Genomic DNA, 15,079 nt, shown 5'->3' with positions numbered 1-15,079 from the left:
GTTGAATTTTCTCTCTTTCCAAAATATATCTTCGCAACAGACAGTTGTTAAAAACCCTCGTATGGTAGCGGAGAGTGACGTCATTCTTGTATGACGGAAATCGGTTACGATTTTGGGTCAAGTATTCATTTAACTCTAGCACATATTGGGACCCATCGGGACCATGTTATGTGCATGTACCGAGAGGCTTCCATATCCAACAGCAGGGCCCTTAGGCTGGAATTTAGATGGCGAGCCCCCAAACCAGCTTTTCAGGGCACCTCTGTGGTTAATTTATAGTGTGAAAAATCAAAAAGTGATAAGAATCGTTCTGGTCCTGTCAGCCCTGCCCTTGTGGGGGGGTCATGCCGAGAGGTATGTATATGTATAATATACATATAACAACAGTGCTCCCAACACACAGGGTCGGGGTACCCGGGGGGGGGATTGTACGTATACCTTCATGGGAAAGTTAAAAGTTTTCATTTCCAGGGGCCCTTGATGGATCTCATTGTTTTCTTGCTGCTTTAACGTTGAAACATTTGCGGTAGCGGAAGCACAAAATATATCCATTCTGGGGGCTCCAAAAAATTTGCGAATTCGGTCACGGGTAGTTGCGTGGGTGGTCCTGGATTTTATTCGTTGGTAAAACGAATACAAATGAAAATTTTTCACGGCATTCTCACCGGGGGATGACCGACAATCTTCCAAATCGGGGCCCTGGATGGGGCTCTGGATGAATCTGATTCTTTTTGTTTTTTAACATTTTACAATTTACAACAGCGGAAGACCAGGATAAATCCAGTCTGGATTCCCAACTAAAAATCTGCGTATTGTGTTCCCGCTACTGGATGTGGGGCCCTGGATTTTACTCGTTGCAAAATTGAAAAAAATGAAACATTTTCGTGGCCCCTTACAGGGGTGTGTCCGACAAGCTTGCAGGTCAGTGCTCCATGGGAATGTTGATAGGTTCCAATTCGGGGCCCCTGGATGTATCTCATTGATTTTTGTTGTTTAACATTGTAAAATTTGCAACACATCGGTAGCCCGAGATATATCCAGTGTGGGCCCCACTAAAATTCAGCGAATTGAATCTGGGGCCCCAGTTTCTGCGAGTGCTTGATGAATCTCATTTGTTTTTTGTTGCTTTATCATTATTTTTATTAAAATTCGCTTTTAAAAATAAGCTGGTGCTTTCACACGTCTCTTTCCATAGCACGCTGATGAAGTGGGATGAAATAAACAAGATATGTTGCGAAGAGAAGTGGGGGGGGGGGGTTGGCCGCCAAAGGCGGCAGGGGGGGGCAGAGCCTATCTAGTATATATATATGTTTGAGATGAATGTGATAAATCCTATTTTTATGCATAATCGCCCAGCACTGATAAGTGATAAATTTCCCTAAGTTTATCAATTTGTCCGGCGATTATGCATAGTAACCAAGCGTCGAGTTGTTGGTAAACATGATAAATCGAACTATATGACATACTATACATAATTCATTCACGTGTCATTATATCGAGGTACGATCGTGAAATTTGTTATTATACATCGGGTTCTCTAGACTCGTCACATACTCTTCACTCGTTTGTAACTTTTTTCATATTTATCAAATTCAACAATCAGGCTTGGATATTATGCATAATTAGATAAAAACAATAAATCTCGATGTATTCAACAAATTTTTAGCAGTAGTTATTCTGCATATTCGCCGGTAAAAGTGACAAATTTGTTAAATTTACCATGAAGATTAGTAAGTATGCATAATAACCGATTTATCACACTTACTGTAACATATACATATCTATACACACATATATATACATACATACAGGGTGGGTAAAAAGTCCGTAAAAAGTTACAAAAATTAATAAAAACCGGAAAAATAACCGAAATAAAAAACTTTTGTTGGGTTAGCATCGCTAGGTTACGGGAATTTTCTTAAGATAGGAAAAAAAAAACTAAAAAGAGAAGAAACAGCCGATAGGTGGCGCTGATATACACAAGTCGAAGAAAAGATATGCAAATAACGAACAGAATGCCTCCAAATCGTTTATTACAGCAGTATGTGTTCCACATGACCACCACCACAGGGGATAACACATTGCAGGCGAGTCACAAATCCAGCAACGGCAGAGTGCAGCAGGTCCACACACTACAGTTTACAACGGTAGTTGTGGATTAGGAGCGCAAGTTCTTACAACCGTCTCATTTGCATATTTCCACCGAAGTCGTTCGTACCACAACGCCACCTATCAGTTGCGTTTTTTTAGTTTTTTTTTTCTCCTGTTTTAAAAAATTCCCGTGACCTAGCGACGCTAACCAGCACCTCGTAGAGATAGATCTATAGATACCTCTATCTCTGCTAACCCTGCAAACCCCTTGTACATGGGAGAGATTGTCTCTGATGCAGAAGTGGAAGTGAGGCATGATGATTCATACATTTTGAATCTTGATCTCAGTGGGGTGGATACTGGCTACTGCATTTATGCTTTGTACTACGGGAATGTTAGTCGCTTTCTCAACCATAGCTGTGATCCTGACCTGATAGCTGTCAAGGCATTTTATGATCACCAGGATGCCAACCGTTTTTTATTTCGGCTTTTTTCCGGTTTTTATTCATTTTTAAAGTTTCTAAAAACTTTTTGCCCAACCTGTACATACACACTTCTCATATTTGCATCTCGAATTTTCAAAAATATGCATTTAATATAAAATTGGTAAAATTAAGCAATAATTTCCAAACAACATTAAACAATCAATTTCTTTTTCGGTTTAATTCACGTTTACAAAAACAAATAAATTTGTTATTTTGTCGTTTTCCCGCGAAAAGTGGCAGTACTTCCTTCACGTAAATAGCAAGTCGATATTCACTTGAACGTGTTAGTGACATCTAATTTACTCTAGACTCCATTTGACTCGATACTTACAATGTTCCCTGAAATTTTCCCATCAGGGAAAATTTTTGAAGTTTCTTTTCCCTGGATAATTTCATGCGTAGGGGGAGAAAGAGAGAAAAATGACAAACTGAAATTAAAATCTAAGTTAGAAAAAACAGGAAGTAAATAAATAAATAAATTGCTTTATTAACTTTCAAGTCTCCGGGAAAAAAAATTTTCGTTGAATAAATAATTTAAAGAGAAAAAAATGTTGTGTAGGGAAAGAATTTCCCGGACGAAGTTCATTTTACCAAATTATGTAAAAATTCAGGAAAAAATATTACTTTTTTTGAAGGATAATCAAGTTTCCGGTAATGCGTAGGACACTTGCGTTCCCACGAGAATGCCTAGGATATATGTATATTGCTAGAAATGTATACAAGGTGTGCGTATTCTTCGAATCGGGCTGAGAATCCTCGAAATGCACAGGTACCTCTTGACCAGCACAGGAGGCGGTCGTGGATGGTATGCGTAGAAGGTGAGAGTACTCCTAGATATGCGAAGAATTTTTTTTTTTTGCACTTTTCTTGGAATTACTTAGGACATTTTCGCACTTCTTGAGAATTACAATGGGTGGATGTCCTTTGAAATGCATCGGGTACTAGCGTAATCTTAGCGCACACAGAAGAATGCATAGGATATTTGAGCAAAAATCTATAGGATAGGAGTTTTTCCGTAGAAATGCGGCCAATATGCACGTGTCTCCTTGAAATAGGGCACTCCTGATTATGCATAGATGATGTGCCCACTTCGTGGAACTACTGAAGAAGTTTCCGTACTCCTAGAAATATGCACAAGTTGTCAGTAGGAGTATTCTTTGAAACAAGTTTCAAGCTTGCGTAGTTTCAAGAATACAAAGGAAATGTTTGTGTATCTTGAAATCCACAGGCGGCAGTTTGTATATCTGTAGAAGCAGCGAGCACCAGGTGCGCGTACCTATTGGAATACGCAGCAAGCTTTCGTACTCATAGAATTGCTACGGGCTGGGAGTATCCTTTGAAATTCGTGCATGGAATGCGCGCGCGCGACGTGGGTAATTTTAAAATAGGTGTATTTGCACAGGAAATTTTTGTACTTCTCGAGATGCACACAAGGTGGTCATACTCCTGGATATGTATAGGAGATGCGAGTAGGCTTTTCTTCAGGAAATGCCTATATATCGCACGCTTACTGCTTGAAATGCGCGGTAAGCATTCGTACTTTAGGCACCCAGTGTAGGAACCGATGCAGGGCACCGGTGTGTAGGCGCCTATTTGTAGGACCGGTTGTTGAGCTCCATTATTAATGATAATAACAATCAGAAGGTTTTAAATGAATAAATATGATTTATTTGATACGGACACATAGAAATGAAGGACATCACATAACAATGGTTGCTTGCCGACTGCGAAGAAAAACATTCGATTTTATATCACAACTAGAGTTGCTAGGTAACAATCATTCGCACCAGGAAATTGCGAAGTGCGACGTCATTATTTTTTCGCAATCGGTAAAAGTTCAAGTAGAGGTCGCTACACACTCCCCCCCCCCACCCCTAGTGTCAACGAAATGTCGTGGTCATGTATCTACCAGGAAAGTGGACATGACGACCGTACCGAGTCACAGTTGCTGGTACTGTACTTGGACGGACGGGTGACGTCGAAGGTACTTGGGTGTGCTGGTCACTAAAGAAAGCTGGGATCAACCGATCGATGGATATTCTCCTGGATGACCCGTTGAAGCCAATGTGACCCGTGTCTTCCTTGCTTGGTCTGTGGTTTGCCAAATCTGGCGAACCATGTCGGGCTTTGGTGACTGTTTCGGCAGTTTGGTCTGGCATAGGTGCGGCTTCGATCCATCTGGAATATCTGTCTATTATCGTTGGGAGGTATCGTGAGCCTTGGCATAATGGCAATGGGCCAACTATGTCGAGATTGATGTATTTAAATCTATTGTTCGGTACTTTGAAGTCGGCCAGAGCGGAACGGTGAACTTTAGAACGTTGGCATGCAATGTATGCTCTAGTCCACGCCTGACAATCTTTTTTGAAGTTGCGCCAGATGAAGCGTTGAGAAACCAACTTGGTAGTAGCTTTGATACCTGGATGAGAAAGCATATGGAGTGATTCAAAAGCTTGTTTTCTGTGTGATTCGGGAATATAAGGACGGATGTGTCCCGTGGAAATGTCACAAAACAAGTGTTTTGTTATATTACTGTCCGGCAAATGAAGTTTGACGATCTTCAATGATGAGCTTTGTTGGAGTTCACGTAATTCATCGTCACATTGAGAGTCGGCAATCGCATCGTAGTCGATTGGTGATGGAGAAGCAATAGTTGCGATGCGTGACAAAGTGTCAGCAACTACATTGTTTGGTCCGGGAATATACCTGATATGAGTAGTAAATTCCGCGATATAACTCGATTGCCGTAGCTGTCGAGGCGAAGTTTTGTTCGGGTCTTGTTTGAAGGCATACATCAATGGGCGATGGTCACTATAAATGGTAAAATGACGTCCTTCTAGTTGGCATTTGAAATGTTTGACTGCGCTATAAATAGCTATAAGTTCTCTGTCATACGTACTGTATTATATATACGTACCTTCATGCGCTGTAGCACTGCACCGATGGCATTGTCCGATGCATCTATTACGAGAGAAATGTGCGCGTTTGGTTTTGGATGAACGAGCAAAGCGGCGTTGCAGAGTGCTTCCTTGACATCGGCGAAGGCTTGTGAAGCTTGTTGAGTTCAATTGAGTGGTTTCCGGCTGTTTTTCGCATGCCCTGCCAACATAACGGTGAGTGGTCGCTGCAGGTCTGCGCACTTAGGTATGAACCGGTGGTGAAAATTCAACATGCCCAGAAATCGGCGCAAGGAAGTGGCGGAAGTGGGTTGCATAAAGTTCTTGATGACATCTACTTTGGAGGATAACGGTTTGAGTCCATTCTTGCTAATTTCATTTCCCATGAATTTGATGGTCGGGACGCCAAATGCACAGTGTATGCACAGTGTATGCACAGTCCGTATTCGTCAAGTCGACTGAATATTTCACGTAAGTGTTGGAGATGAGTTTGCTCGTCTGGAGAAGCTACCAGGATATCGTCTAAATAACAGAATACGAATTCCAATCCTTGTAGGATCGTATTCATGAATCTCGAGAAGGTCTGCGCTGCATTGCGTAATCCAAAGGTCATATACGGAAATTCAAAGAGTCCAAATGGTGTAGTAATTGCTGTTTTTGGAATATCCGGCTCGTGCACTGGAATTTGTTGATACGCTCCAATCAGGTCGATTGAGGAATATATTGTCGTTCCGTGGAGAATGTGCGAGCAATCTGTGAGGAAAGGAATCGGGTAACGATCAGGAACCGTGATTTTGTTGAATGCTCTATAGTCTTCACACGGTCTCCAGTCACCAGATTGCTTTGGTACTAGATGGAGTGGACTGGACCAACTGCTCTTCGAAAGCTGACAAAGTCCTTGTTGCATCATGAACTCGAACTCTTTTCGTGCGACTTTCAACTTTTCCGTGGAAAGCCTCCAAGGTCGGGCAAAAACTGGTGGACCTGTAGTCTCAATGAAGTGCTCTTTAATTTTATTTTGGATGTGTGGATGGAGAATATCAGGAAACTCTTTGACTACATCCCGATATGGCGATGATAATAGATCGATACCGTTCAAGCAAAAAGATGGAGCTGCGATATTTCTTGCAATGGAACAAGTGGCGGATAGCAGGGTCGTTCCATCGATGAGGCGATGATGCTTGCTATCGACTAACAGGTTGAAATGCGATAGAAAATCTACACCAATAATTGGTCGGGTCACGTCGGCTATGATGAATGGCCAAGCAAATGTCCTTCGGAGGTTCAAATTCAATGTTAGAAGTTTGGTACCGTAAGTTAAGATAGGGGAACCATTGGCGGCTGCGAGAATCAACTTCTCGGGTTTCTTGTGGGTATTGACGACAGTTCGCGGGACGACTGACAAATCAGCGCCCGCGCCGATCAAAAAAGTCCAGTTGGTAGAAGGATCGGCCAGTATGACTCTGTCTCGACGAATTGGCAGCCGTGGCCTTGGCCGGTGGACGACTGCCTTGTTAGTTTCCCGCTGAGGTTTTGAAGAAGCAGGGCTGTTGACATTTCTTAGCCTGAGCTCCGAAATTGGTGTGGTAGAAGCATAAGCCATTTTCAGCTCGTTTGTATTGGGCTCGGCTATGGAATCGCGAGCAAGCATACCGTTCGCGATGACGGAATCGAGGTCTAGGCTGTCGCTGTGAAGTGTGAATAGCGGCCTTCAGCTCACTCAACTCTTTGGTCAGAGCTGCGACTTGTTGCTCCAGTGATTGGCTGACTGCGTTCTCAGGACGACTGTATGCTGAGCAGATATTTGGAATGGCCAACTCGGCGATTTTATCTGCCATCGAAGCGAGTTGTTGAAGTCTTTCGCTTGAAGCAGCTAGTACAGCTTGGACGTTAGCGGGGAGTCGCGCTAACCGCAACGATTTCAGCAAGTCATCACTGAAGTTACGTCGGCAAGCTCACGCATTCAGGCAAGCAGATGCGATGGTTTTTGATCTCCTAGTTCCAAACCTTGCAATAACGTACGAATTTTCGATGATTCACTCTCCGCGTAAACCTGAATCAGTGTCTTCAGCGCATTGTATTTATTCTGCTGGGGAGGTTCTAGAACTAAATCTTGGACTGTCGATAAAATATTGGCATCGATAACAGCAATAGTGTGGTTGAACTTCGTTTCATCGGCGGTTATCGCTGCGATCGAGAATTGTGCTTCTAGTTGGATAAACCACAAGTTTGGATTGTTTCTCCAAAATGGAGGCGGCTTTATAGCGACGCGATCGACATTCGGCGGATTGTCCATTTGGAACGGATGAAACGATTACTCGCTTACCTTGAAAAGCTTGCTGTTCGAAATCACGTCCGGCGTCACCAGTTTAGGCATCCAGTGTAGGAACCGATGCAGGGCACCGGTGTGTAGGCGCCTATTTGTAGGACCGGTTGTTGAGCTCCATTATTAATGATAATAACAATCAGAAGGTTTTAAATGAATAAATATGATTTATTTGGTACGGACACATAGAAATGAAGGACATCACATAACAATGGTTGCTTGCCGACTGCGAAGAAAAACATTCGATTTTATATCACAACTAGCGTTGGTAGGTAACAATCATTCGCACCAGGAAATTGCGAAGTGCGACGTCATTATTTTTTCGCAATCGGTAAAAGTTCAAGTAGAGGTCGCTACAGTACTAATGGAAATGCGTATAAGGTAGGGATATCCTTTGCAAAATGCGTTGAAGACTGCCTTAGTGCTAGTGCCCAGAGAATATATTTACTCTTGAAATGCACCGAAGTACAGCCGCACTCCAGTTTATGCATCGGAATCGTGCATATCTCTAATTGTGCATCAGGTGTGTCTGCACCTCCATGAAAGGTGTGCGTACCTTTTAATATGCATAAATGGCGAGTGTACCCGCAGATATGCTGACGAGAAGTGGGTATCCCGAAAAATGAGTAGGACGCTTGTGCACTTCATATAAATTCGTAAGAAGCTTGGGTACCCCATAGATATGCCTAACTGGTGTGTGTAGCCCGATTGCACACACGCGTAGAACGCTTGAGTGCTCTCCAGAAATGCGTGAAGTATAACTACCATTGGAATGCGCACTTAGCAGCAACCTTAGAAATGCTCACGAAGCAAAAATGTCCTAGAAATGCGTGCATACCTCTTCAAACGCGCAGGTTTTCGTGTATCGTTTATGAATTCGTAAAAAGCGGGAGTATTGCAGGAAATTCGTATGAAGCTTGCGTAACCCGTGTCTTTTACATTTTATACGACCTAAAACATTTATCCACATTTGTTTCTGATTACTTTCAATTATTACAATATATTGCCAATTATTTTTCGCGTAACCTTGAATACTTGCCCGTCAGTACGCTTACCACAATTTGGTAAACCACTGGTCGTATCAACCAAAAGAATCGGAACTTTAATTACAATTTCCCGGTGCATCTAAGAAAAGTTGATTATATAATGGAATAAAATATATGCCTTAATTACATCCCACATATATAAGATGTTATTCATGTAGCGGGAAAAATCGAAAGGAATTTTCTTCATTTTTGCTTTTCGCGGTGTTCCCAGTGTAATATTACGGAGAAAAAAAAAATGATTTCCAGAAGAATTTCCCGAATTATTTTCCTGCCCGCAGGTAGTCAATACTATATATTTCCCGCCATATCCGGTTATTTTTTCCCACTTTTTCGGAAGAAATATTTCCGAAAAAATGTCAGTTTTGAAACTGTCTATATTATAAATAATATTAATAAAAAAAAAGAAAGTAAAAATAAGGAACGTTGTATGTGAATTGGTTTTTCCCGCTCCGCAAATGTTTTTCCGGATCGTCGTCGAAATTCCCTAAATTGCTGGTCTTGAAACAAATACAATATTACAGAAGTCGAGAATGAGAGGGGGAAAAAATTCCAGATGTGAAATGTCACCAAATATAGGGAAAAAAATAGGATAAAGGAGAGAGAGTAGAGGGGAAAAAATTAAATATATAGGAAATTCCACCGGAATTTTCTAGATTTCTCCGTATATACTGTGTGATTTTATTTTTTTACTTTGGTAGTTCTCGTGGAATTCTTGGAATGTTTCTATTTCCACGATGGTTGGAAATTCCTTGAAAATATATATTTGAAATGTTCTTGTTAATTATTGAGATTTTTTTTTTTCAACCCGGTGCTCTATTTCGAGGGCTAATTGTCTTTTTTGGGAAAGCGTGCTTCCTGGAATTTTCTGGAAGTCTATAAAAAAGAAAAAAAATATTTTTTGTAAAATATTTTGAAAAATTAGTCTACAAATTTTTTCCGGAGATTTATTTTCGTTTGCAGTGCCATCTCTTGAACATCAGCGGCACAGGAAGCTATGAAATGGCGTCATTGAAGCACCTAATATACAGTAAAACCTATTTCGCGGACACAAACCATGACCTCACAGGGTACAAAGGGCCACTTCTTAAGCCGCGTGATGGCTCAGGCTGGAACCGGCAGAAGCTTACATTCTGTTCTGGTCAAACCATGGCCTACCTGGGCCCGCCTTTAATCCCACATTTAGCCCTTTGGCGCTGGGAATGGGGACAAATTTTGATGCTGGTATAGTGGACCAGCCATGGCGTTCAAAGCACTAGTGTCTCTGGATCGGCAGAGAGAGGAACCTATGTACAGTTTGTTGATCCCTTAAAGAGATGGGTGAACTGTAATCGTGGGTTTGAAATGTATTTCGATATTACACAAGGGAGAATCGTTTTTCGGCCGCAAATGACGGGTGGCCGTTAAGAGAGGGTTTAACTGTACAAGTTACGCGGTAAATGTGATATATCCTGTTATTATACGTAATTACCGGTTTTATGCATAATCGCCGAGCATTTGATAGGTTTGATAAATTTCTCTAAAATTAACACTTTTACCGGCGGTTATGCATTATACCTAAGAGTATAATAATTCAGGGCCTTTCTTATACTGAAATTTTTTTTAATTAATTATCAATTTCCATTAGCTCTGAAAATATTTTTAACACCAATCCTGAAATCTTTTTGGATTAATCACCGATTAAATTAATATCATAATTAATTTAATCAATAATCTAGAACCACTTTAAACGATTCCGAAGTTAAATTCCTTCTCAAAATATCTTTAATTTCGTTTAATATATAATACAGTGATTATGCAATCATTGCTTTATTGATTATGAAGTACAGTAAAAGCTCTCTTTTGCGGACACCGGTGGGACGGAAAAATTCGTCCGTGAAAGAGGGGTTACCGCATTCGAGGAGCGTCCGTTAAGATGGGTTTTACTGTAACTTTTTCCATCAGAAAATACGAAAATATTTCTCTCATTATGTTATTTTTCCATTATAATTAAAGAATTATTTCTTTCAAAAGTTCTAGAATTCTTTCTTAATTTCGGGATGATTTTCTTTCATTTATTCTAGAATTAATCGTTTTTTTCAATCCTTTCAATCATTTTCTGAAAATCATTGGCGGGCTACGACGAAAAGCTCCAAGGGCCAAATGTGGCCCGCTAGCCATTCTTTGAACCCAACCACCCCCTCCTCTTCGTATAAATACTTATTCAAAAGAATATTTTATACGGTATTTTAAAGACGAAGCAGAGCTATGCAAACAAATAATAAAAGCTTATATATTGAACAATCTTTTCCAGCAATATTTTTAACCAAAATCAATGATTTATTTTTTATCTCCAGGTAACAATGCTTTGAAAACAAGGATTCTTCCGATCCAAAACATATATATATTTCCAGCCAAAAATAACGAAAGAAATATATATATATAGGCCTAAATATCGGGAGAAAGTAAACAAAAATCGAATTTACTGCGAGAGAATCGCAAGCTAGAAAACTAACAATGGCGAAGAAACAATAATAAAAGCACACACACACACACAAGAAGGCTTTTAGTCTACGTGAGTGAAGCGATTTAAGAACTGTAACCGCACAAATGGAAACAGAAACAACCTGTAAAAAAGAAAGGACTAAGAAAGGAAAGATTCTTCGGGAAAGTATCACTTTGGACGTGTGCTCCAGTTTAAGTTAAATAAATGACACACACAAACAATATAAGAAAGTTTAAGGTAGGAAACACAAGAAAACGCCAAAAAGTTGTTCCACGTTACGCTACTGCTGTTCCTGATTGAAAAAAAAAATTATATAAATAAAAGTAAGGTATATATAAACTTTTTTCTTTTTTTTTTGCCACGTGAAGATGGAACAGAAAATAAATAGCGACGCCCGAAAAACAAAATAAAAAAAATATAACTTTTTTTTTTTTCATGGGATAAAAACAACAGAAAGAATAGAAAATCTTGCACAAGATGGGAAAAAAGGTAAAAATTCACTAGAGAGTTGAAGGGTGAAGATGTGAAGAGAGATCCAGGAACATTTCACAAGGGAAAACATTTGTCTCGTCCGTCTTAACTTGCTAAAGAAACGACAAGTACGAAAATTCAAGTGCACGCGGACGTTCTTCGTGGTTGCAAGACCGACATCATCAACATTGTTGTTCGGGAGCATCACGGTGCTCCTCGAAGCACCCAGAGTGCTCGATGCTGGTGTTGTTTCGTGCTACGGAGCACTTGAAAGTCCCAAATAAACACCTGTACAAACTGAATTTAAGGATTAAAATCGCGCTGCTTTTTCCAGGCATACGTATGTCAAACTTGTCCTATAAAGGGTGCTCTTCTTTTAATGGAAGTGTTCGCGACTAGAAAAAGGTAGATTGAAGACCTCTGTTATAAGGAATACGATAAAGTCAAACACGGTTATAACGACCTCGGGTGTAGCAATACTTTGGCTGTAACGTCAGCAATTGGCTGTCCCGATAGATTCCCATAGGGATTATTATAGAACCTTGCTTATAACGACGATAAAAAGCAACCCCTTGGATATGACGAAATATTTTTCATCACTTGCTTCCTTTTCAATTACGTTCCCCCCAAAAAGACTGAGATTAGCACTGAACATAATGTTCGTCTGTTGTTCTATTTATTCCTAACGTTGACAAAAAGATTTATTGCATGAGTGCTTGATGTTCTGACTCATCTGTAAAATTAATTGGTAACAATCAATTTCCTGACAAGAGTATTTTGTAATAACTAAATTTTCCGACGAAAGTATTTTGTAACAAATGAATTCCTTGGTAAAGGTATTTTGTAATAATTCTCTTTCGAAAAATCTTATTCACAAAAATCCAATTCTTGACAAAGGTATTTTTCACAAATCCTTTTACGTAAAACTTATCAGTAACAATCCCTGTCTTGAAAAAGGTAGGCTACCGTTTGTAGGCCTGTTGCTCATTGTGGCGAGACTTCGTCTTGCGTATATACCCAGTTTCAGTCTTCCACAACGGACGCCAACTGAGTAGTGTCAGTACACTGACGGGCGCTGCATAGGCAGAGTAAAATCCATAAAATCCCATGGATCATTCACCTTGGCAATGATCTGTGAAAATCCATTCAATGACAATTACTTTCTTTAATAATCCAATCGATAACGATTGCTTTCGTTAATAATCTATTCGATGACGAGTACTTTCTTCTTGTCAATATACTGACGGACGTTATATAGGTATGCGCAGAGTCAATATACAGGCGGGCGCTGCGTAGGTCTGCGCATAATCAATATACCGAAATTACTTAGACCCATGTAGCTCCCGTTCTGGTGGACTTATTCCATTGAAATGCGGTATGCATGCTATATGGACCATGGGCGGGGAAAAAGAAAAATGCGATAAAGAAGCGCCATTTTTTCCATCTGGTAGTTGAAAAATTAACTGTTATTCATTGCATAAATGTCTCTTCTCATTGTCTCATTAAGATATACTGAAAATTTGGCTACATTTGTTTGAGTAATTTTTTAGAAAAAAGCTACTCAGAGTACACGGAAATTGATTTCACACACCCTGCATATCTAACCGAGAAACGAAGGTATTAAAAGTAGCTACGTAAGAATATATGGCTTTGGGTGATAGAATAAAATAAATTCCAAAAATAAATTGCCATGATTTCCATTGGCTCAAAAAAAAGTCATATATATAAAAGCTCAATTTGGCGTTAATCCTCTCGAAAAATTTTTCCTCACGAAAAGGTCATCCATCAACACGCCAAGAGGCCTCGAGATAGATCAAGCCGTTTGTTTACTAATAACAAGTCCAATCACATACTCAATGAAGCAAGATTTAGAGCTATCATAAAGCGATTTATCAAACCCCGCCAAGAATTCCAGCAATTTAGATCGGATTTTGATGAACGTTTTCGGCCCCGCGGTGCTGTCCTCCTGAACACATTGTTATCTGATTATGATCTGATGACGCGTACTTATCTATGTATATAAATACACTCTTCTCACGATACGTGAATCTTTTACAGTGTTTGTTTTTGTTTTTTTCTCTTACGATTTATCTAAATCGATCAGATTGACGTAAATCCCTCCACTTTCGCTTGCCTTTAGCTCTATTTACCGAATAAAATTACGTTGCTCTGTGATCAGGGATTTACGTAGTGTAATTTAATCATTTTTTTCATTGTTGAAAGATCTTGGTATTGGATTTTTGTTATTTAAAACTTCATTTCTGGAAAGTCATCTAAAACAAATCTGTTCCAACTCACGTTAATTTCTTTCCCAAAATGCTAGCCATTCTTTTCTGAATAACGCTTCTTTAATACACTTTTTCCTAGCAATGGTTCTGTGACAAAGGTTTATCATATAATGGTAATTTTCTCATAACAATGATCCGTATGTGAAACTTTTGCGAGTAGTGATTCATCGGTAACTCTTCCACCAACAATTGTTCATTACGGCGGTTTTCCAAAACCCTTTTTCCCAAGAATGATCTCTTTTCAACAGCTGTGTTTTTTAAAAATGCTCCGTAAGAAAAATTTTCAAATAATGATTCTCTGATAAAAATTCAAAACAATGACTTTTTTACAAAGCCTTCCATAATAATGATCTATAAATTACCGATCAAGTATATAATAAATAGCATTACCTTTGCAAAACGATGATTCATTAGCAAATCTTTCCAAAAGATATAATTTGTCGTCAAATGATTTTTTCCCAACAATGATATTTCTCCAGATAACATTTTTTCAATCATCCTCTTTCAGGCAACACCATTTAAAACTAAAAATATTTCTGTAGAATCTTATCTGTAGCTATTTCTTTATTTTGCATGAAATATCATATTTTTCATCGATCAAGTTGCAATTTTTAAATGAATATACTAAACTCAAATTAAATCTAACATTTTTTTCAAACTTATCTATTTGTGAAATTTCTTTTCCCAAATATGATGCATCAGCTATCCTTTCTTTAGCTACTCTTTCCCAAACAATGCTACTTATAATGCCTGCCTGCCAATATTATATATGACAGTTTGTTCCTTTATAATGGTTTGTCATTTTTTTCAATCCTCCCAGTAATTGAAGAAAACCCGGGCAGCGCCGGGTATTATAGCCAGTATTTTCTAAAATTATACTTTTATATGACAAAAAATGATCCATAAGAAATACTATAATCAATGGGAATTTGTAGGAAACCCTATTCGTAGGAAATCCTGCAATCAATAATGTATCATAGGCCAGGGCTGGAC

The 15,079-nt window shown here is 39.3% G+C and overlaps 2 protein-coding genes across 6 annotated transcripts in view; both read right to left on the bottom strand.

The window, feature by feature from the left end:
• LOC149067401 (teneurin-m-like) overlaps positions 1-15,079 on the bottom strand; it is a 304,834-nt gene that overhangs the window by 272,752 nt on the left and 17,003 nt on the right. The window lies entirely within an intron of this gene.
• LOC149067402 (uncharacterized) lies at positions 7,437-7,769 on the bottom strand. The gene has a single exon (XM_089252805.1). The coding sequence runs from the start codon at positions 7,767-7,769 to the stop codon at positions 7,437-7,439; it is 333 nt and encodes a 110-aa protein (XP_089108931.1).

The sequence above is a fragment of the Pholcus phalangioides genome, unplaced genomic scaffold (genome assembly GCF_987345545.1).
Source record: "Pholcus phalangioides strain wild (caught in Gottingen) unplaced genomic scaffold, Ppha-v1.0 ptg000031l_1, whole genome shotgun sequence".
In the NCBI taxonomy this organism is placed as follows: Eukaryota; Metazoa; Arthropoda; class Arachnida; order Araneae; family Pholcidae; genus Pholcus; species Pholcus phalangioides.
This window is presented reverse-complemented; position numbering and strand designations above follow the sequence as displayed.